A 24,174-nucleotide genomic window follows, 5' to 3' on the forward strand; every position below is an offset into this window, starting at 1 on the left:
AGCATTTACTTCCTGAAATCCATCTACCCTTAGCTCAGGCATGCAGACAGGAGGGTGTGTTTAGTTTCGAAAGCCCCTCCTCCCCTCCTGAAGACTCCTATATATATAAATATTATATAAAGACTAACCTATTTTTCTAGCATTTTTCCTTTCTTTATGGCTGCTGCAGCCTTGCCTCTTCCATTGCAGCTATTGGAAGCAGTCACCATTAGGCCGGCTTTTGGAGGACCATGTTCAGACACCGATAGACGTTGTGGGGATAACATGGAAGTGTCTTTCTGGGTTCAGACTCCATTCTGGTAAAATCTGTAGAGTTCATTCCCAGATCCGGAGGCGCCAGGCTTCTTTATTCCTGGTTTACACAGCCTTTCCTGCATAAGGCAATGATGCCGCGGGACTGAGTGCTGACATCATCTGCTAGATGGTTGCATGTAGGGGAGGGCAGGAGGGGTTGGTGCCCTCGGCACCATGGTATTATGTGAAGTGCGGGGGGGGGGGGCACCACAAGGAGCTTTGGGGGGGGGGGATTTGTGTTGGGGGAAGCAGGGGGTAATAGTTGTTCTAGGTGGGTAAAACTGGGGAGGTGTGCTAGGAGTGGTGATCTGGGGGGACTTGTGTTGGGAGGAGGGAGAGGGTGGAAGAGGATATGTGCTAGGAGAGGGTAATTGTGCTAGTAGGGATGGGGGGGGGGGGTATTTGTGCTAGGAGGGGCAATTGGGGGGGGGGGGGGGGGTGTTGTGCTAGGATGGGGTAATGGGGGAGTTAAATGCATGCTGGGAGGTAGGGGGGTACCACAAGGAGCTTCGGGGAGAGGATTTGTGCTGGGGGGCAGCAGAAGGTAATAGTTGTTCTAGGTGGGTAAATCTGGGGAGGAGTGCTGGGAGTGGTGATTTGGGGGGGGGGATGGGGGAAGAGGAATTGTGCTAGGAGAGTGGATTTGGGGGGTTTCTGTTAGAGAATGTGTTATGGTAGAGAACAGGGGATTTTTGGAGGGAGGGGGGTAATTTGGTCTAGTAGGTATGATTAGGGGGGTATTAGTGCTAGGAGGGGAAATTTGGAGGGGGGGGTTGTGCTAGTTTGGGGTAATGGGGGAGTTAAATTTGTGCTGGGAGATGGGGGCACCACAAGGAGCTTGGGGGAGAGGGGATTTTTTCTTGGGGGCAGCAGAGGGTAATAGTTGTTCTAGGTGGGTAAATCTAGAAAGGTGTGTTGGGAGTGGTGATTTTGGGGAGTTGTGTTAGGAGGGGGGGAGGAGGAATTGTGCTTTGTGGGGGGGTGGGGGGGTTAGGGGGGTTTCTGCTATCTGCATGCTAGGAGGGGCAATTTGGAGGGGGGGGGGGGGTTTGTGCTAGTTTGGGGTAATGGGGGAGTTAAATTTGTGCTGGGAGATGGGGGCACCACAAGGAGCTTGGAGGGGTAGGGTTTTTTTTTTTGTTTGGGGGCAGCAGAGGGTAATAGTTGTTCCAGGTGGGTAAATCTGTGGGTGTGTGCTGAGAGTGGTGATTTGTGGGGAGGGATGGGGGAAGAGGAATTGTGCTAGGTGGGGGGGGGGATTTAGGGGGGGTTCTGCTAGAAAATGTGATATGGTAGAGGGGAGGAGATTTTTGGAGGGGAGGTAATTGTGCTAGTATGGATGATTGGGGGGTATTTTTTTTTGGGAGGGGGGAGACTTGTGCTAGGATGGAGTAATGGGGGAGTAAAATTTATGCTGGGGGGGATTTGGAGTGGGGGGGGGTTATTTGTGCTGGGGTAATATTGGGAGAGAGAATGTGAGATGGGGGGGGCAAAGATTTGTGCTTGGAGGGGGGATTTCAGCAGGGGGTGGATTTGTACTGGTAGGTGCGGGAATTTATGCCATATTTTTTTGGGGGGGTGGAGATTTTGCTGACACAATGCTTGTACATCTTGCGGGGGGGGGCAGCTTGGCATGTTCCCCTGGGATTTAGGTGACCGTCTCCCAGCACTTTTTTTCCTGCCATACAGTTCTGAGGAAGCATCTTCCCGCTGCGTATTCTTGCCAAGAGCCACGTGCGACTTCGATCTGTTCCTCTCCTGCAGTTTTTTTTTTTATCTGATTTGCCTTCGGCATTAGCAGCTTCCAAGTCATCCGCCACCGTGACTGATTCTGAGTCTCTTCAGTCCTTGACTAATGAGCTTACCCCTGAGGAGTCGCAGTCAACTTGCTTTTAATCCCAAGTTAAAGGAGACCGTTTTGGTCCTTAATTGATGCATCGTGCACCTCTCTGAAACTAGAAGATTTGCTTGTTGCTTCTAACAGTGCTGTTTCCAGCCTCGCGTTGTTGAAAACTCCTAAGGCTTGCAAAATAATTTCCCTGATTTTCTTTTTCTCTTTGAAGATTGGAAACCTCGTGCTAAGTTTTTTTTGCTCTCCAGGCGCTTATTGACCATATGGATCCCGCCATTTTCCATCTTAACAAGACTATACGCGTAAAGGATGCACGGGTTTTTAATGACCCATCTGATAAGAGCTTGAAAGCCTTTTCTAGAGCTCTGTTCCAGGTCTTCCAGCTCTTCAGCCGATTCTGACTGCAGATTTGTTGAAGCATCTCTAATTGATCAGAATCCCTTAAAAAGAGATCAACCACTACTGTGGTTAAACCTTTGCTTCGTATTCAGCACATAGAGCGGGTGACTGTAGGGTAAAAGTTCAGGTGTGTTGGTTTGCTGGATGCCCCTCCGTCTCTTTTTCTGCATGTGTTTCATGTAATTACGTGACGTCATCACGCATGCTGGAATTAGGAAGTGGTCACATTGAATCGCAGGATTGGCATTTTTTTATTAATGAGCACTTGTACATTTTAGCGTGTTTGTGGTTAGATATACTTTTTTAATAATAAAATGATATATACAGTTTTACATTATGTGAGTCTTCCTGATTCTTTATGTCACGGTGGACTAATCTAGGTTACTGGATGTGATACAATGGTGATCTTATATGGAGATTTGGAGGTTGTAACGAAACGTCCCACACTCCGCTTGAGTGCTTTCGTCATATACGGCTTCCTCCCTGTCTGAATATAGATATCAGATATTCCAACCGCTCACAAGTACAAAACAAGACAATACTTGTTTAGTTGCTGAACATGGACTGTTTATTAGAACCAAAATACAAGTCTTATATACAGTAGAAGAGGAGGTCCCCCCTCCTGCTCATATTACTCTAACAATACACCTGTAACCAGAACAGAATTAACATGAGCTAATTAACTAACCCCTTAAAGCAGCCGATGTGACTCCATGCCCTCCTGAGCATTGTTATGGTTAATCAGGATTTCACTACAGGTCAGACTTGTCACCGAGCTTCACACAGTAGATTATACATTATTATAAGTATAAACACAGGACTCCTTCTCACAATAGCAGGAGTCGGCCCATCTCCTACATTGTACAGAGGCCAATGTGATCAGCTCTCTCAACTAACATGTTGAGTTCAGAATCAAACAAACCAAGAATAGTCTTTACATATATCCTGGGAGATATTGTGAATAAATAATACTGTCCCATTTTAAGTAATCCAAGATATATTTTCTCGGGTCACCTTGTGCCAGGATGGCACAGGGTAACTTAGACATAAGAGGTGCATGGGGAGATGAGAGATGGGTCTCCTAACCTTTCCAAGGGATTCTTGGTTCCACGGGCCCTCCCGTCAGAGAGGTGATACCAGGTTCCCCACAAACGATGTATTAAACTACATGCTCATGTGAATCTTTTTTTTTTTTTTTTTTTTTAATTGCTTTAAGTCCACCCTACACCAGTTTTACTGCTACAGGGCGGCACCTGTGCGCCGGATCACATATATGTACGTGATCCGACCCTTACGGGTAGGGGGCGGGCATGCGTGCCGCCAGCAGCTTCGCTTCCGCTGTGATTACACACACAGCAGAAGCCGATCGGCAGGTGCAGGGTACACAATGTCCTCCGGCACCTGTTGATCGTCAGGCAGAGACACACAATTGCAGTCTGCCTATGTAAACAAGGCAGAACCCCCGTTCTGACAGGAGGGAAAGGATGAAGTTTTTATTCCTGCAAAGTAAGGAATAAATTCTATCTCTTCCCCTAGTAAAAGCTCCTTGCACAGTATAGTAAACACTGACTAGCACACAGTTCACCCTAGGAGGAAGAGACCGCAGAGCCTTCTCCCTCTTTGACTGTTAAAGCGGAGTTCCACCCATAAATGGAACTTCCGCTAATCGGATTCCCCCCCCCCCTCCAGTGCTACATTTGGCACCTTTCAAGGGGGAGGGGGGAGCAGATACCCGTCAAATCTAGGTGTCTGCTCCCACTTCCTGGGAAAGATCGCCGAACTATGTAATGTCCGGCTCCTCCTCCTTCTGGGACACAGGTCCCAGAAGACAGCAGGGACCATTCAGAAAGCGCAGCGCGACTCGCGCATGCGCAGTAGGAAACAGGCTGTAAAGCCGTGAGGCTTCACTTCCTGTTTCCCTTAGTAATAATGCTGGCGCTGCACCCGGAGCCGAGGGACGGGTCGACTTTGGGTGCCAATATCGCATTCTCCCAGGACAGGTAAATGTCCTTATATTAAAAGTCAGCAGCTGCAGTATTTTGTTGCTGCTGGCTTTTAAATTTTTTTTTTTTTTTTTTTTTTTATATACCCAGGCGGAATTCCGCTTTAAGAAACATCCCTTTTTGTTGCTTCACTCCCCCAACCTCCACATCGAGAACCCCCCTCCCCCATGCTTTGGCTCCCAGGTTACCCACAAGGTCTGGCACTCTTAATGCGGTAGTAAACCGCAAAAAAGAAAACAAACAAAAAAAAAATTTCTTCCTGCAAGTTAAGAGCAGAATGTGCTAGTATGTATTCCATACTAGCACATTATGAAAGACTTACCTGAAAACAAAGCCCTCCATCAGAGCAGTGTCACGGTTTCCCCGGGGGCTTCCATCTTCTCCTAGGCCTTCCGGGGTTCACAGGCTGCGGCCGTTTGACTGGCCAAGCCGCTATATCCTCACAACCGCATCACTGCTTTCTCCATGGACGGCACCAATATAAAAGGATTTTACGTTGAGTGCAAAAATTCTATTTTTTAATATGAATTTAAAAGGTTAAAGCCTCAAGTGGAACTTCACTCTCTCAATCAACATTGACTAGTTTTAACCCATATGCTGCTAGCATTCGTAAATAGATAGGAAAGGTTCTCTTATTTACGTCTTTTTTTTTTTTTTTTTTTATATTTACATTTCTTCGGTTGCTTCCTGTTGTCCAGGCCTTGGCAAATTATGTCATACATCCCAGAAGTCTCCAGGAGGGGAGGAGGGGCCTTCTCAGCACACCCTCCTGCCTGCATGCTTTATAGGAAGTAAATGCTGCATAAATTATCTGCCCCTATTCAAGATGGCCAAGGCTAAAAATGCTGGGGGGGGGGGGGGGAGTTCAAAAAATAAAGCATGAAGAAATGGATGAATGGGGACAGTTTTGCTCTGAATATTAAAAAGGAATTAATTAGCATTTTGGTTTCTGGTGCTCAGATGCAGTGTAGTTCTCTAAATTTGATTTTAGAAATTAGGTTTACATCTAATTTCAATGCAACTTTATTAAACCTTTTTACGATTGGTTTATTGAAATAAAAAAAAAAAAATCTCAACAGTCTGTGTTAACCACCTCCAGCCCACGCCCGAAAAATGGCTACAGCGCAGGCTCAAATTCCCAGGAGGGACTCTATGGACGTCCCCCCCCTCCCCATAATCCCGCTTCCCATGCGCCCTTCATCGGCAGGGATCTGTGATCGCTATGTGTCCTTCAAACACATCTGATCACAGATTGGGGTAAAGAGCCAATCACATTGGCTCTTTACCATGTGACCAGATGTGTCCAATCACAGCTGATCATAGTGTAAACCATATTCGTATTTGCTGGTTATCCGCAGTTCTCTCCTCATGCTGATAGCGTGAGAGGAGAGCCAATAACTGGCAAATCCACACAGGTGACATCTACACCGATAATCAGAAAAATGATCATAAGTGTCCTAATAGTGCAGCTGCAACAGTGCCCATCAGTGCCTATCAGTGCTGCCACATCAGTGCCTATCAGTGCTGCCACATCAGTGCCTATCTCAGAGCTGCCACATCAGTGCCTATCTCAGAGCTGCCACATCAGTGCCTATCTCAGAGCTGCCACATCAGTGCCTATCTCAGAGCTGCCACATCAGTGCCTATCTCAGAGCTGCCACATCAGTGCCTATCTCAGAGCTGCCACATCAGTGCCTATCTCAGAGCTGCCACATCAGTGCCTATCAGAGCTGCCACATCAGTGCCTATCAGAGCTGCCACATCAGTGCCTATCAGAGCTGCCACATCAGTGCCTATCAGAGCTGCCACATCAGTGCCTATCAGAGCTGCCACATCAGTGCCTATCAGAGCTGCCACATCAGTGCCTATCAGAGCTGCCACATCAGTGCCTATCAGAGCTGCCACATCAGTGCCTATCAGAGCGTGCCTATCAGAGCTGCCACATCAGTGCTGCCGCATCCGGGCCCATCAGTGCTGCCGCATCCGGGCCCATTAGTGCTGCCGCATCCGGGCCCATTAGTGCTGCCGCATCCGGGCCCATTAGTGCTGCCGCATCCGGGCCCATTAGTGCTGCCGCATCCGGGCCCATTAGTGCTGCCGCATCCGGGCCCATTAGTGCTGCCGCATCCGGGCCCATTAGTGCTGCCGCATCCGGGCCCATTAGTGCTGCCGCATCCGGGCCCATTAGTGCTGCCGCATCAGGGCCCATTAGTGCTGCCGCATCAGGGCCCATTAGTGCTGCCGCATCAGGGCCCATTAGTGCTGCCGCATCAGGGCCCATTAGTGCTGCCGCATCAGGGCCCATTAGTGCTGCCGCATCAGGGCCCATTAGTGCTGCCGCATCAGGGCCCATTAGTGCTGCCGCATCAGGGCCCATTAGTGCTGCCGCATCAGGGCCCATTAGTGCTGCCGCATCAGGGCCCATTAGTGCTGCCGCATCAGGGCCCATTAGTGCTGCCGCATCAGGGCCCATTAGTGCTGCCGCATCAGGGCCCATTAGTGCTGCCGCATCAGGGCCCATTAGTGCTGCCGCATCAGGGCCCATTAGTGCTGCCGCATCAGGGCCCATTAGTGCTGCCACATCAGGGCCCATTAGTGCTGCCACATCAGGGCCCATCAGTGCAGCCTCATCAGAGAGAAAAATTTCTTTAGAAAATTTTATAACAGAAACTAAGAAAAACGTTTTTTTTTATTTTTTCGGTCCTTTTTCCTTTAGCAAAAAATAAAAAAACCCAGTGGTGATTAAATACCACCAAAAGAAAGCTCTGCCTCAAAAATAATGATAAAAATTTCATTTTTATGTATAGTGTTGCATGACCGCGCAATTGTCATTCAAAGTGCGTCAGCGCTGAAAATTGGTCTGGGCAGGATAGGGGGGTGGGGCCGATATTGCCCAATAGGCAAGTGCCTTTAAAAAAAGAAAAAATTAAATTTGAGATGTTCTTTTCACAGTTTTCTTTTTACATATTCATTGCTCTGCTTCCACCTTGGTGATTATCAGCCATTATAACGTACCTCGTCGGGTATTTCAGTCAGAATCCACTAATACCGACTATATGGCCTTTCCTGCATTTGGCTTTGTTTCATCATTGGTGAGAATTGCATTGTCTGGTATACAGTTGTCTTCTAGTATAGAGACATCAGCAGAAGATGTTGGTGCTCCAGAACAATGCTGCACCTGGATGAGATCTGTCACCCTTTATTAATCACTCATTTGATGCCCCTCCGTCTCTCTCTGACCACCTGTCACCGCAGAGTTGTGTTTCCCTATGAAATATTAAGCATCTCCTTTTTTACTTTTTATGTTAGTGTTGCCTCACGGTATCAATATACTTATGTTACCTGAGCCGAGGGCTTTAAATAATGAATAATAAGCATCTGCCTGAAATGGGTTCTGCAGATTATTCAGAATCCACCATCTGACGCTAAAGGCAGAGCGTGGAAATATAACTCCCCGCTGCCTTCCGGCGTGACATGGATGTCAAGGCTTTATGTAACCAGGTGATGGGCCCACCAGGAGACCTACTAACACTCTGGCTTCATGAAAAAATGATGTAAATGAAGAATGATTTCAGATATAGGAAGTGTTAATAGTTTGTTTTATTAGTTAACAAAATAGAAAAGTAAATGAACAGAAGAGAAATCCAAATCCGGTCACTATTTGGTGTGACCACCCTTTGCATTCAAACCAACATCAATTCTTCTAGGTAGACTTGGACACAGTTTTTGAAGGAACTCGGCAGGTAGGTTATTCCAAATATTTTGGAGAACTAAGCACAGATTTTCTGTGGATGTCGGCCGCCTCAAATCCTTCTGGTCTTTGCCATCCCAGACAGACTCCGTAATGGTGAGATCAGGGCTCTATGGGGGCTAAACCATCACTTCCAGGACTCCTTGTTCTAATTTACACTGAAGATAGTTCTAAAAGCGGAGTTCCACACAAAAATGGAACTTCTGCTTTTCAGAACCCCCCCCCCCTCCGGTGTCACATTTGGCACCTTTCAGGGGGGAGGGGGGGGTGCAGATACCTGTCTAAGACAGGTATTTGCACCCACTTCCGGCATAGACTCCCACGGGAGTCTATGCCTCTTCCTGTCCCTCCGCACTGTCTCCTGGGAAACACACAGGTCCCAGGAGATAGCGGGGACCAGTTACGACGTGCAGCGCGACTCGCGCATGCGCAGTAGGGAACCGGGAAGTGAAGCCGCAACGCTTCACTTCCTGATTCCCTTACCTAGGATGGCGGCGGCAGCTGCCGAGAGTCGAGCGAGTGGACGACGTCAGCTGCCGACATCCCTGGACCCTGGGACAGGTAAGTGGCCATTTAATAATAGTCAGCAGCTGCAGTATTTGTAGCTGCTGGCTTTTAATATTTTTTTTTTTTTTTAGGTGGACTCCCTCTTTAAGGACATTGGCTGTATATTTGGGGTGGGTTGTCCTGCTGCAAAATAAATTTGGGGCCAATCACACGCCTCCCTGGATGGTATGGCATGATGGAGAAGTATCTGCCTTTTATTTCTCAGCATTGAGGACACCATTGAATATGATAAGACTACGGCGCTACTGTGACTCCCGAGTGAAAGAACAGGAAATAGGCAGGAAGTGAGGATGGATAAAACAAACTCCATGAGATTGATGGTGGCGGCTCCTCTATAAACAGGTCCCGAGTAACCTACAGTGAGGGTAGAAAGTATTTGACCCCCTGCTGATTTTGTACATTTGCCTCACTGAAAAAGAAATGATCAGTCTATAATTTTAATGGTCAGTTTATTTTAACAGTGAGAGACAGAATAACAACAAAAATATCCAGAAAAATTCATTTTAAAAAAAGTTATACATTGATTTTCATTTTAATGAGTGAAATAATTATTTGACCCCTTCGCAAAACATGACTTAGTACTTGGTGGCAAAACCCTTGTTGGCGATCACAGAGGTCAGACGTTTCTTGTATCAAAGGGGAGAGAGCAAAGGGGGTGGGACTTTATATGAGGCACCTGGTTGCAAAAAGGTAAGTTGGTGAACATAATAGGTTTTATTGATTGCCATCTGATATAACCAAACATAGCAGTTAAATACAACGATACTGGTATATGATAATACAGTACATAGTCATAAAATCAGTATCACATAATATAGCAAGCAAACAGCCTTACAGAGTTCACCAGAATGATCATTGAATAAAACAATAATACATCGTAGTACTTGCAGAGCCTTTGAACTTCTTGGTCCTAAATGGGAGTATTAAATGTAAACTTGATATTCGAGTAGTGTTAAGTGGAGACATGGCGTATGGCAGCTCTACGCGTTTCGTGGCTGGGAGGCCACTCGTCAGGAGCGAGTACAAGATATATCTATGAATAAAAAATTAATTGTAGATGAAATAATATAGGTGAACATGTATAATGGTGGGGTGTGAAACCCTCAGACTAAATACCTAATACCTTAGTTAACACTAAGTAGTCCGTATGGTGGTGGCGTAAAACCGGGTACCTTGTGGGCCCTGCAGGACTTCAGTCCTTCACGGCATAATGTGTTTCCAATGGTGACTATGGTCCCAGCTGCCTTGAGATCATGTACAAGATTCTCCCGTGTAGTTCTGGGCTGATTCCTTACCATTCTCATGATCATTGAAACTCTACGAGGTGAGATCTTGCATGGGGCCCCAGACAGAGGGAGATTTACGATGTGGAAGGGAAGTAAGCTTGATGTGTCCTTCATCTGCTGCATTAAAGCGTTTGTCACCCCAGCATTTCAAATTCCTGATATTTGGCTGCTGTTCCATGTACTTGTATGACAAAGTGTCCTGTTCTTTGTATTTCTTCCTTTGTGTGAAAGCCCTGGTGTTCCTGCCAGTCCCTCTACTTTCCTGTTAAATCTGACCACACTAAGCAGGAGAGCACACCGTGGTCAGTTCTCCAGCTATGCTGGGAACTCTGGCCACTCTCCTCCTATGGTCAGACTTGTCCTGACACTCCCCCCCCCCCCCCCCCCAGGCTTTCACTTGGAAGCTCAGTGTTCTGCTGCTTCTCCTTCCCCAGCTCTTATGCAGTGTAGAACAGAGGGAATGTAATCACTTAGATCTATACACAAAGGGTTTGCCTTTCATTTCAATTTAAAACTGAATGGGTTGTTTTACAAGCAGATCGTTTACAATCACTTTGTTTTCTTGACCAACCACTACCTCTATGCTGCTCAATGTTGCCTGACTTTGTGCAAGTGTGACAGCATAAGAACTGATGCTGGTTTGAACCCAAAGGGTAGTCACACCAAATATTGATTTCGATTTTTCTTCTGTTCGCTCACTTTGCATTTTGTAAATTGCTAAAAAAATAAACAATTAAAATCTTTATTTTTGAAAGCATTCCTACTTTGCAGCATTTGTTCACACCTGCCTAAAACTTTTGCACAGTGCTGTATATGTTGTGTATTTAGTTATTTGATCGCAGATTACTTGGAAGAATTAGACCCCTCTCACACTCGGGCCCCATTAGCGCCAAAGTGCCGCTCGTTTTAAAGTGGCGCTGTTTAAGTAACGCTTTTCGGCTGATAGCGGGGAACTTTTAACCCCAAAAATGGGGTTAAAAACGCCTGTGTTGCGGCGCTTCCAAAGTACTTTTCATTTATTAGGGCAGGGCGTTTTGGGAGCGCTCCCAAACCGCCCCAAAGATGCTGCTTGCAAGACTTTTCCTAATGTCCTGCAAGCGCACCGCCCTAGTGTGAAAAGACACACTGAAATGAATGGGAGGCAGTTTTCAGGCGCTATTTAGAGGCCAATTCTAGTGCCTGAAAACTGCCTCACTGTGAAAGGGGTCTTAAAGTTTTATCCTGGCCTACCAAGTTTGCACATAAGACCCCTTTCACACTAAAGGCAGTTTTCAGGCGGTTTAGCGCTGGAAATAGCGCCTGTAAAGCACGTGAAAACTGCCTCCCATTCTCTGCAATAAGTGCATTCATGCAAATAAAAGTGAAATTACTGCGCTAAACCACTATAGTGTCAAAGGAAAAAACAAAAAGCGGCTAATACTCAAAGTCCAAAAGAAATAAAAAATATACAGTGTAGCGCTAGAAACAAGGAAAAATGAACTTTTATGTCCTCTGAAAAAGTGATAAATACACAAAAAAGTCCAATGTTCACTGAAGGGGACTAAAAAATAGTTCAAAGATATGTCCATCCCATGCTTGATCGTAAATCTTCAATTGGACACAAACGAACACAAACAATGTGCAAATAACTATGCAGTTGTGAAGAAATCCTCTGTAAGAAGAATAAGGTGGGTACTCTTACCAGATATGGTGGACCCACCTACCGTTTGGTAATGGGTCAATCAGGCTTATGTGAAACAAGTGCCACAGGGTTACAGTTGGTTAGAAGACCGGAGATAGTGCCACTCTTCATCCGTGGTGGTCAAGCCAGAGAATCCTGGTTCTCCAATGTGGTAAAGAACTTCCACCCGTGGGGGTGGGGGGGGCATCTGGAGTTGGTTGTTGCACACAAAAAAGACTCAATCGGACCGGGATAAAAACAAAAGAAAATGAAGGGACTCCATATGGTGTAGGTAAAGAAAAACGGGAAGGCATTTATAAAAAGAACAGTACATCAAATCAATGAGTACAGGTACTGGTGATCACAAAATGTATATAAAAAAGCAGTGGGGAGAAAGCATAGCGAGTCCGACGCGTTTCGTCCTCAAAGACTTCTACTGGGGCATTATTTTTATAATGAGTGCTTTCACACTAGGGGCGGTGCACTTGCGGGATGTTAGAAAAAGTCCTGCAAGCAGCATCTTTTGGGGGCGGTTTGGGAGCGTTGTATATAGCGCCTGAAAAGCACTTCGTAAGCGCCGCAACACAGGAGTTTTTAACCCCCTCTTTGGGCTTAAATGACAGTAAAGCGCCACTTTACCGCTAACGCCCGGCACTTTCAGTCTGACAGCAGCCTTCAAAGGTACTGGATATTGCATCTGAACACACCATAGCAGAAGAGAAGAGAAGAGTTGCAATGAAGTGCAGTTCCTTAGAAAATAATTACATGCCTGGAATCGGTGTCAGTTGAAGTGCGATAGCCCACCGCACAGGCCCAGCGATTCCACAGTCACGCTGCTAATAAAAATCATATCCAGAGGCGGACGAGGTGCAGGAATGACAATTACACGGGCCCCGGGGCATTTTTATACAGGCAGCTAACATCCCCCATGTTTTTCAAATCTCGCTGTGTTCCCCACGGGCTTGTGTCTGCCTCGCGGGGGATGAATATCTTTATTTTTTAATATGTGTATTAAAAACAGAAAAGCACGTTTGTCCAGAGGGAACACATTTTGGTTTCTTTCTGAGCAGCATTGCAATGATTTTGGATGTGACTAGCTAATATTTCTGTACTGCCATAAATCTATCCCATAGTGTGTTGTGGGCCCCCTTCCTTAAAGCGGGACTTTCACTCTCCCTGCTGGATATTTAAATAAGTGTCTGTGTTGTGTACAGCTGCAGATATATTGGAGTGGGAATATTATCCCGGGCTTTGGTATCTTAGACACTTCCGAAATGTAGCATCTTGTAGTGCCCATACACTCCCCCCCCCCACCTACCGCCACCCTCCGGTGCTTCTACCGGCTCACCCGTGCGATCTGCATTTGAAAATATGCTGCCGCCTCGATTGGGAAGCCGAGACCCTTTTTTGGGGGGGGGGGTTCAGGCTTCCCAGCCTAGAGGCGAGACCCTATGGTCCTGGTTCTGCATACACTACACACCGTCACTACCTGTGGCACGTAAGCACTTAGGGTTGACGACATTGTCTTATCCTGTTGTACTTGCCCTAATATTAGAATTCATTTTTACTATATTCTACGTTATATGTTTTTATAGATACCCTACAACATCCGCCCCTGAAGAAGTAGTTTTACACAGAAACGCGTCGGTCTCTGAGGATGTAGCTATGTGCTTTATTAGGATATATATCTGGATACACCATTCATTTTTTAATCTATTGAATTACCAACTATGCTGCCAGTTGATATGTGAATTGGCCATGCTATATACCAGGGATATGCAATTAGTGGACCTCCAGCTGTTGCAGAACTACAAGTCCCATGAGGCATAGCAAGACTCTGACAGGCACAAGCATGACATCCAGAGGCATGATGGGACTTGTAGTTTTGCAACAGCTGGAGGTCCACTAATTGCATATCCCTGCTATATACCATTGCTTTGCTCACCATGTATACATTTATGAACATGATGGTACTACAGTTATGCATATGTACAAATATGGTAACATTTATCCATTTACTTTTTTTATATGAATTATACTATTGTTATGTATTTATATACTTTTTAATCCAATAATTAAACTTGACCATATTCATCTACACGAGTCAACCACTTCACTTAAAGTCCCAAATGACCCTCTCTTTGTCTCAGACGAGATCTGGGGACTTATAGACCTCAGATCTCAAGGTAAAGAGGACCTGTCGTGCCCTGTTCCTATTACAAGGGATGTTTACATTCCTTGTAATAGTTATAAAATTTTTAAAAATGTAAAAAGAAAGTGTCAAAATATAGAAGAATAAAAGTAAAATAAACAATAATTTTTTTTTTTTTTTAAGCGCCCCCGTCCCCGCATGCTCGCTTGCAGAAGCGAACGCATACGTAGGTCGCACCCACATATGTAAACGGCGTTCAAACCACACATGTGAGGTATCACCGCAAACATTAGAGCGAGAGCAACAATTCTAGCGCTAGACCTCCTCTGTAACTCTAATCTGGTAACCTGTAAAAAAAATTGAAAGCGTCGCCTATGGGGATTTTTAAGTACCGACGTTTGGCGCCATTCTACGCAATTTTGTGCGCAATTTTAAAGCATGACATGTCAGGTATCTATTTACTCGACGTAACATCATCGTTCACATTATGTAAAAAAATTGGGCTAACCTTACTGTTTTTTTTTTTTTTGTTTGTTTTTTTAATGCATGATAGTTATTTTATTTTTATTTTTTAAACGCGTTTGAAAAATTGCTGCGCAAATACCGTGCAAGATAAAAAGTTGCAACGACCACCCTTTTATTCCCTAGGGTCTCTGCTAAAAAAACATATATAAGGTTTGGGGGTTCTGAGTAATTTTTTAGCAAAGAAATAATGATTTTTACATGTAGGAGAGAAGTGTCAGAATTGGCCTGGTAGGCAAGTGGTTAAGAAGACTGTCATTCATCCAGGAGCTTACTCAATGTATATTTCTTTTTTTTTCCTTTTTTATTTTTTTTTCAGATTATTGTTCACAAAAGCAAAACTGGAATCACTTTGTCGGGGTCCTGATGAGGCATTGCTAACCTGTAAACATATGCTGCAGATCTGGAAGTCTTGCTACAATCTCGCCAACCCCAGGTATCAACAGCACAGAGAGATATGATGTGGAGCAAATGTATCCTTAAAGTGGGTTGTAAATCCACTTTATCATTTTCTTGCAATCCCCTGTGTTAAATAATGAAATGTCTCCAGTGTCTGTGCTTTATTGAAAAAATGCCCCTGTATACCTTCTTTTTGAGCGCCACTTGGCGCTAACGTTACCGCCTGCCATTCCCTCACCCGATCTGACAGCTACGGTGGGAGGGGCCGAGAATCCCCCGCTGACGTCAGTCGGGAGGAGAGAGGCAACCGGTTACGTGAGCGCCGAGCGAAGCTTGGACATAAAGTATACAGGGGCATTTTATGTGATAGACCAACACAAAGTGGCACATAATTGTGAAGTGAAAGGAAAATGATAAATGGTTTTCACAATTTCTTTTTACAAATATGTGAAAAGTGTGGAGGGCATTTATATTCAGCTCCCCCGAGTCAATACTTTGTAGAACCCCCTTTCACTGCAAGTCTTTTTGGGGATGTCTCTACCAGCTTTGCACATCTAGAGAGGGACATTTTTGCCCACTCTTCTTCTTTGCAAAATATCTCAAGCTCTGTCAGATTGGATGGAGAGCGTCTGTGAACAGCAATTTTCAAGTCTTGCCACAGATTCTCAATTGGATTTAGGTCTGGACTTTGACTGGGCCATTCTAACACATGAATATGCTTTGATCTAAACCAGTGGTCTCAAACTGGTGGCCCTCCAGCTGCTGCAGAACTACAATTCCCATGAGGCATTGCAAGGCTGACAGTTACAAGTGTGACTCCCATAGGCGGAGGCATGATGGAACTTGTAGTTCCGCAACAGCTGGAGGGCCGCCAGTTTGAGACCCCTCATCTAAACCATTCCATTGTAGCTCTGGCTGTATTTTTAGGGTCGTTGTCCTGCTAGAAAGTGAACCTCCATCCCAGTCTCAAGTCTTTTGCAGACTCGAACAGGTTTTCTTCTAAGATTGCCCTGTATTTGGCTCCATCCATCTTCCCATCAACTCTGATCAGCTTCCCTGTCCCTGCTGAAGAAAAGCATCCCCACAACATGATGCTGCCACCACCATGTTTCACGGTGGGGATGGTGTGTTCAGGGTGATGTGCAGTGTTAGTTTTCCACCACACATAGCGTTTTTCTTTTAGGCCAAAAAGTTCAATTTTGTCTCCTCTGACCAGAGCACCTTCTTCCACATGTTTGCTGTGTCCTCCACATGGCTTCTCACAAACTGCAAATGGGACTTCTTATGTCTTTCTTCTTGTCACTCTTCCATAAAGGTCAGATTTGTGGAGAACACGACTAATAGTTGTCCTGTGGACAGATTCTCCCACCTGAGCTGTGGATCTCTGCAGCTCCTCCAGAGTTACCATGGGGCTCTTGGCTGCTTCTCTGATGAATGCTCTCCTTGCCCGGCCGGTCAGTTTAGGTGGACAGCCATGTCTTGGTAGGTTTGCAGTTGTGCCATACTCTTTCCATTTTCAGATGATGGATTGAACAGAGCTCTGTGAGACGTTCAAAGCTTGGGATATTTTTTTTAACCTAACCCTGCTTTAAACTTCTCCACAACTTTATCCCTGACCTGTCTGGTGTGTTCCTTGGCCTTCATGATGCTGTTTGTTCACTAAGGTTCTTCCACAAACCTCTGAGGGCTTCACAGAACAGCTGCATTTATACTGAGATTAAATTACACACAGGTGGACTCTATTTACTAATTAGGTGTCTTCTGAAGGCAATTGGCTCCACTAGATTTTAGTTAGGGGTATCGGAGTAAAGGGGGCTGAATACAAATGCAGACCACACTATTCACATATTTATTTGTAAAAAAATGTTGAAAACCATTTATCGTTTTCCTTACACTTCACAATTATGTGCTACTTTGTGTTGGTCTATCACATAAAATCCCAATAAAATACATTTACGTTTTTGTTTGTAACATGACAACATGTGGAAAATATCAGGGGGTGTGAATACTTTTTCAAGGCACTGTATATATGCGGCCCTATGTAAACAACTTACCGTTCTGAGAGCGTGCTCCCAGAAGCAGCTGTCCCTGATATACTCTTACTTACCTGATCTCCATAAATGTTGCACCTCTGATTTTGGAGATGCAGACTCTGCTGATGTCAGTGAGGGTAGATAGAGAGTTGAAGGTAATAGAGATGGATCACTGCTGGGACACAAAGGGGGGTTATTTACTAAAAACTGAAGAGTTCAAAATCTGGTGTAGCTGTGCCTCAGGTTTAATTGCCAAAGCTTAAAGTGGTGTTCTGGCCGAAATTATACTTTTTAAATAAAAATACCCCTATAATACACAAGCTTAATGTATTCTAGTAAAGTTAGTCTGTAAACTAAGGTCTGTTTTGTTAGTTTATAGCAGTAGTTTGTTATACTATAAACTTACAGCAGGCCGTGGCCATCTTAAGTGTGGGCATCTGAAGCCAGACTGTATTTCTTCCTGGATCTCATTCTTGCAGATCTCGCACATGCTCAGTGCAGCACAAGCAGTGTAATAGGTTTCAGGTCAGGTTTCCATAGCAACAGCAGTGTCAGAGGAAGTTGCCGCCCCTTCCCAGAAGGCATTGCAAACAGGAAATGATGCGATGGGCCACGGCCAGGGAGGAGGAAGTGAAAAATGAATACAGCAGATATACAGTAGGTGCTGAGAAAAAAATATCCAATTAGTTTACAGTGCACAGTTTAGTGAGGGATGCTGAAGAGTTGTAAAAGTGGGTGCAACTCCACTTTAATTGAACAAGCTGAAGTTAGGAGCTGATTGGCTCCCATGCACAGCTGCACTAGGTTCTGAGTGCTCCCATTTTAGTAAATCTCCCCCAAAGATTCGATGTAAGGCGGAGAGCAGATCTGAAGAATAGTCTTCAGAGGGCAATATGGACGCTATTGAATCGCACTGGCCAGTAGTGTCTCTGTGGAAGGTCATACAGATGTCCCGGGTGTTGAAGGGACCTCAAACCTCCATTCTTCTCTAGGACCTCCTTGTAGTCCTGCAGTTGATAGAAGGGTATTGTTCACAGTTACTAGTGACACTAAAATGTATTTTCATTATATAATCAGCATGACATTGTCTTATGTGATCTCGCAGTGACTCGGGACGCGGCAGCAGCCTATTGGACAGAGCCTTTGCCGACCGGCGACAAATGAACGCCATGTCTCTGCCAGACTTTAGTGACCCGGAGACAGGTGAGCTTTATCTTTCTGGGCACAACTCTACCGGCCTACAGCCTGGCTCTCTGAGTGGACTTGTCAGGTTGAGTAAAGTTGAAGTGTGTCCTCTAGTTGTTTGCTTTGTCTTTTAGGAAATATTTCTGAATCTGTTTATGAGAGACCCGGATAAGATCACCAGTCCTCCTCCAGTACTTGCCAGGAACCCGCTGTGTGCTGTTGGCAAGCAAACTAAAATACAAATGTGTCTCGGGGAGCTTGCTAAGTGTTGAACTATATAAACCTTTTAAGATCCGCTCCAACAGAAGTAAAATATTACTTTTGGATTATCTCAGGTGGCTTCTCACCCGCTGGCTTCCTCTATACCTCCTGGAGACAGTTTGTCTCTCTTCCGCTTCACAGGGCCAGACGAAGGAGTACCTCTCTTACTTTTGAATCCATCAGAGAACAGGACACCCTCATTTGGCTTTGTAATGCAGCGGTCGAACAAAACTGTTATGGTGGCTACACCTCATCACTGAAATCCTTGAGAGACATAAGAATCCAGCAATGGAGTCCATTTACCAGCAGCCATATTAGTCCTACAATGTTATGTTTGAGTGAAGTTGGCTTTTTCTGAAGTTGTATATGTATTATCCTTATCTATTTTTCAAGTCCACCATCTCTCTGAGAGGTTTTCTCTCTCGGTGTATTCCCTCTGTTTCATCTTCTGTCTTCTCCTGGCAACTATTTTCTGCATTGTTTCATGTGGAGCACCTTCACTCTTTTATATGATTCATAACATAAGTGTTACTGATGGATCTTTTATTGTGTGTTCAAAGAATGTGGTCAACCCCATGGATAGGCCGCCTGGAGCAGACCAGAAGGTTCTTCCTGTCTGGGCCTCCCCATCAGTTGTTAAGCCAGCCATAGACGGTTTGAATCTTGGCCAGTTCAGCAGGAACCAGCCGAGATTCAAACCATGTATGGGCAGGTTGAATGTATACAAGTTGATCGATTGATTAACCAGTGTTAATTTTGACATCAAATTTCGATTTAGTTATAGTCCTTTGTCAGGTTTTAGTCGTATTTTAGTCACCTAAATTGTCCTAGTTTTAGTCATATTATAGTCTACTAAAATCTCTAGTACATTATAGTCTACTAAAATCTTCAGCACATTATAGTCCACGAAAATCTCCAGTACATTATAGTCCACGAAAATCTCCAGTACAATTATAGTCCACGAAAATCTCCAGTACAATTATAGTCCACTAAAATCTCTAGTACATTATAGTTTACTAAAATCTCCAGTACATTATAGTCCACGAAAATTTTCAGCACATTATAGTCCACTAAAATCTTCAGCACTTTATAGTCCACGAAAATCTTCAGTACAATTATAGTCCACTAAAATCTCTAGTACATTATAGTTTACTAAAATCTCCAGTACATTATAGTCCACTAAAATCTTCAGTACATTATAGTTCACTATTTGTAAATGTGGTACAGCGCTGCGCTAAAAACAAACTGGGGGAGCAGCCAACACACCCGTAGACTCAAGGGCAGAAATACCAACGAAAAAATATATAAAGTGTGGCGCTAATAGTAGCAATATATGAAACTAAGCATTGGGTAATATCACACAATAAAAATGTGAAACAGAATTAACACGTGAGCACAAATGACAGTGACTAATGAACAGAGATAATAAGTAAATATATGTGTTCAATGCAAATATAATCTAAAGCAATAAGGGAAATATGTGATAACAGTGCATGAACAGTTATCTAATGTAAAGTCCAAAACACCAAAAAAACGTGACAGCAGTGCATGAACAATATTAGGCAGGTGTTTTCTCATATGTGTAGAAAAACTTTCAATCCAGTAGCCTGGTAAGTACGTAGACTATAGAGGACCCGAGGTGCACAGAAGTTTGAAAACAGTGCCAGGACCATCACCAGAAGTTATGGAGGCTTACCGGAAGGTATGGCCTGAAATGGCGTATGCCATACAGGTCAAAAAGGCTTAGTGACCAACAGGTCTAGACGTATTATCCGGTCAGGAGTTATCGTCACACAAACCATGGGGAGGAAGAATCAGTCAACAAGACTTCCACATTGATAGATATACCACCGTAGACCATGCGAAAAATTCGTATTACATGTGAGGAATAAAAACACTCACATAGTGTAATAACGTAAAACTTGGATTTATTTAAAAAAAGACAATAAAAAACAGACTCACATTTTTTGCAGATAAAATTAGCGTATCAACCGTGTAGCGGTAGCTGTGAGGGATCAACCCGACATGTTTCGACTAAGTAGTCGTCTTCTGGGGACTACTTAGTCGAAACATGTCGGGTTGATCCCTCACAGCTACCGCTACACGGTTGATACGCTAATTTTATCTGCAAAAAATGTGAGTCTGTTTTTTATTGTCTTTTTTTAAATAAATCCAAGTTTTACGTTATTACACTATGTGAGTGTTTTTATTCCTCACATGTAATACGAATTTTTCGCATGGTCTACGGTGGTATATCTATCAATGTGGAAGTCTTGTTGACTGATTCTTCCTCCCCATGGTTTGTGTGACGATAACTCCTGACCGGATAATACGTCTAGACCTGTTGGTCACTAAGCCTTTTTGACCTGTATGGCATACGCCATTTCAGGCCATACCTTCCGGTAAGCCTCCATAACTTCTGGTGATGGTCCTGGCACTGTTTTCAAACTTCTGTGCACCTCGGGTCCTCTATAGTCTACGTACTTACCAGGCTACTGGATTGAAAGTTTTTCTACACATATGAGAAAACACCTGCCTAATATTGTTCATGCACTGCTGTCACGTTTTTTTGGTGTTTTGGACTTTACATTAGATAACTGTTCATGCACTGTTATCACATATTTCCCTTATTGCTTTAGATTATATTTGCATTGAACACATATATTTACTTATTATCTCTGTTCATTAGTCACTGTCATTTGTGCTCACGTGTTAATTCTGTTTCACATTTTTATTGTGTGATATTACCCAATGCTTAGTTTCATATATTGCTACTATTAGCGCCACACTTTATATATTTTTTCATTATAGTTCACTAAAATCTTCAGCACCCACCTGAACTACTGCTTTCCGCGGAGTCTTTCCACCTGTCTATCAAAGTCCCAGCCCCCTGACTCTATCGGCAAGCTGTATTGGCTAAGAGACGCAGGCTCCCTCTGTCTGCCTGCTGCCTGGGAGTTCTGGAACAATGCCCTGCAAAACACAGAAGAGGAACTCCTTTGTCGGATTCGTGTCTGTCTGGGATGTGAGGTGGTGAGTGTTTCCCCCTCCCAGCAAGATAGCATTGCTTTGCACCGTGTAAAATAATAGCTTCCCCAGACTGTCCAGTTCTTTGCCCTGTGCACTGCCTCACTCCCATTGACTTCCCCATCTCCACTTGTAGGTCACCTCCCCATCCCCAAAGTATAATGCACCCTGCCCTGTGTACTCCCTCACTCCCATTGACTTCCCCCATCTTCACTTGTAAGTCACCTCCCCATCCCCAAAGTATAATACACCCTGTCCTGTGTACTCCCTTTTACTTGCCTGTCATCACTTGCAGGTCACCTCCCCACCCCCAACGTATAATGCACCCTGTTCTGTGCACTCCCTCACTCCCATCGACTTCCCCATCTGCACTTGCAGGCCACCTCCCTATCCCCAAAGTATAATGCACCCTGTCCTGTGCACTCACTCACTCCCTTTTACTTCCCTGTCATCACTTGCAGGTCACCTTCCCATCTCAAAAGTATAATACACCCTGGCCTGTGCACTCCTTTACTACCATTGACTTCCCCATCTCCACTTACAGGTCTGCTCCTGATCCTCAAAGTATAATACACCCTGCCCTGTGCACTCCCTCACTCCCATTGACTTCCCCATCTCCACTTGCACGTCAGCTCCCCGTCCCAAAAGTATAATACACCCTGTCCTGTGCACTCCCTCACTCCCTTTTACTTCCCTGTCATCACTTGCTGGTCACCTCCCCATCCCAAAAGTATAATATACCCTGCTCACTCCCTCACTCCCTTTTACTTCCCCGTTCCCACTTGCAGGTCACCTCCTGATCCCCAAAGTATAATACACCCTGTCCTGTGCACTCCCATTGACTTCCCCATCTCCACTTGCAGGTCACCTCCCCATCCCAAAAGTATAATGCACCCTACGCTGTGCACTCCCTCACTCCCATTGACTTCCCCATCTCCACTTGCACCCTGGCATTACAACCCATAGAGTTTACCCGTTTTTTTTTTTTTGTTTGTTTGTTTTTTTATATTTAAAAGTTGCATTTTGTTTGTCAAAAAGCAATATTTTTTTTTTGTTTTATAAAACTTGGTTTTATTTATAAAGACTTTTATATATCACAATGGCTAAATCTGTGTCTGTAGTTCATGTTCAGACCTTAATACCATAAACAATAACCAGTGATTCGATTTTTTTTTACTCCAGGTACATATGAGTTTGGAAATTCTAGAGAATTACAATTTAACTAAACCCATTAGATTTTAGTCGATTAAATAAAATATGAAATTGATTTACGTCATAGTTTTCGTCAATGGATTTAATTCTAATTTTATTTTCCTTTTAGTTCTCATCACTGAACACATGCAGTTGACGTAAACTTTGACGAAAATATTTTCGTTGCCGAAATTAAAACTGCGATCAACTTGGGTACAACCAACCTGCCGGATTTTACTTGCGAGTATTGCTGGCGGCTGTTATAGCCGCTATCAATAATCCAATGTGTTCTCCTAGCCGGGACGTCTTCCCCCACCCCCCTGCCAGGAAAACATCAAATGGGAGGTCAGTTGGCCAAGGATCCCCAAGCTTCCTCTGGAGGAACCCCAGGTTTCCACGGAACCCTGGATGAGAATGGCTGACCTAGAGTCTCCCAGGCTGAACTTTTCTCCACCAATTGGAGACCCCTGCTGATTGCCCTCAGTTGGGTTTTCCACGTTCCGATCAAAAGTGCTCCCTGCTTGCTGGTATCTTGTACAGTTTTCTTCTATTCATGTTTTTCTCTTCTATCACCCTTTGTTCTCTGTCTAGTAGCTCTTTAGATGTTGTTCCAGCATTTCATGCATTGTATCCCTATCCTTGTTGGCACCCTGGCTAGAGTGCCCATACACTGGTACAATTATTGGCCAGCGACTGTATGGCTCTGCCTTTCTGCCCTTATGCCCTATATTTCCCTTTATTTGTAACACAATCCAAAATTTAGATGAGGTCTATTGGCCATAGGGGTGTCTAATCGGTTGGCCTCATTTGTATGTGTATGACCTAATTTACAGAAGCCCTGTCTAATAGTTGTGATATGGTTTGCTGCTAAAATTACTGATTACAGCTAATTAAAATTTTTACTCATTTCCTTGCAATGGGAAGTAATGTTCATTTCAGTACCTGACACCCTGCAAAAAATTCAGTAGTGGGTGTTGCTGCATCAGGGGTGCCGCTCTTAAAACCCGACCAAAGTGCAGTGTTAGTTGGCCTCAGCCTTTGCTGCTTTGCTAGCCACCCCACGCTGACGCGTTTCGTCCCACTTACTAGAGCTTAGTCTTAGAGGTGGTACGAAACGCATCAGGGGGGAGTGTGGTTAGCTGAGCAGAGCTGGCTGAGGCCGCTTAACACTGCACTTTGGTCGGATTGGGAGAGTGGCATCCTAGATGCAGCAACACTGTCACTACCAGATGACTTATTTGGATGTCAGCACCCCTTACACCTGAGGATGTCTTTCATATCACTAGTGCTTAGTCATAGAGGTGGTACGAAACGCATCGGGGGGAGCGTAGTTAGCTGAGCAGAGCTGGCTGAGGCCGCCTAACACTGCACTTTGGTTAGATTGGGAGAGTGGCATCCTAGATGCAGCAACACTATCACTACCAGATGACTTATTTGTATGTCAGCACCCCTTTCACCTGAGGACGTCTTTCATCTCACTAGTGCTTAGTTATAGAGGTGGTACAAAACGCATCGGGGGGAGCGTAGTTAGCTGAGCAGAGCTGGCTGAGGCCGCTTAACACTGCACTTTGGTCAGATTGGGAGAGCGGCAT

The 24,174-nt window shown here is 44.6% G+C and overlaps 1 protein-coding gene across 4 annotated transcripts in view; it reads left to right on the forward strand.

Annotated features, from left to right (window-relative positions):
* Positions 1-24,174, forward strand: part of TTC7B (tetratricopeptide repeat domain 7B) — a 190,706-nt gene that overhangs the window by 126,705 nt on the left and 39,827 nt on the right. For all 4 annotated transcript variants that reach the window (XM_073610848.1, XM_073610849.1, XM_073610850.1 and 1 more), the window contains 2 exons: positions 14,806-14,922; positions 18,024-18,121. In XM_073610848.1, the coding sequence (XP_073466949.1) occupies positions 14,806-14,922; positions 18,024-18,121 (215 nt within the window). The remainder of the gene's footprint in view (positions 1-14,805; positions 14,923-18,023; positions 18,122-24,174) is intronic.

The sequence above is a fragment of the Aquarana catesbeiana genome, linkage group LG13, assembly GCF_042186555.1.
Source record: "Aquarana catesbeiana isolate 2022-GZ linkage group LG13, ASM4218655v1, whole genome shotgun sequence".
NCBI lineage: Eukaryota > Metazoa > Chordata > Amphibia > Anura > Ranidae > Aquarana > Aquarana catesbeiana.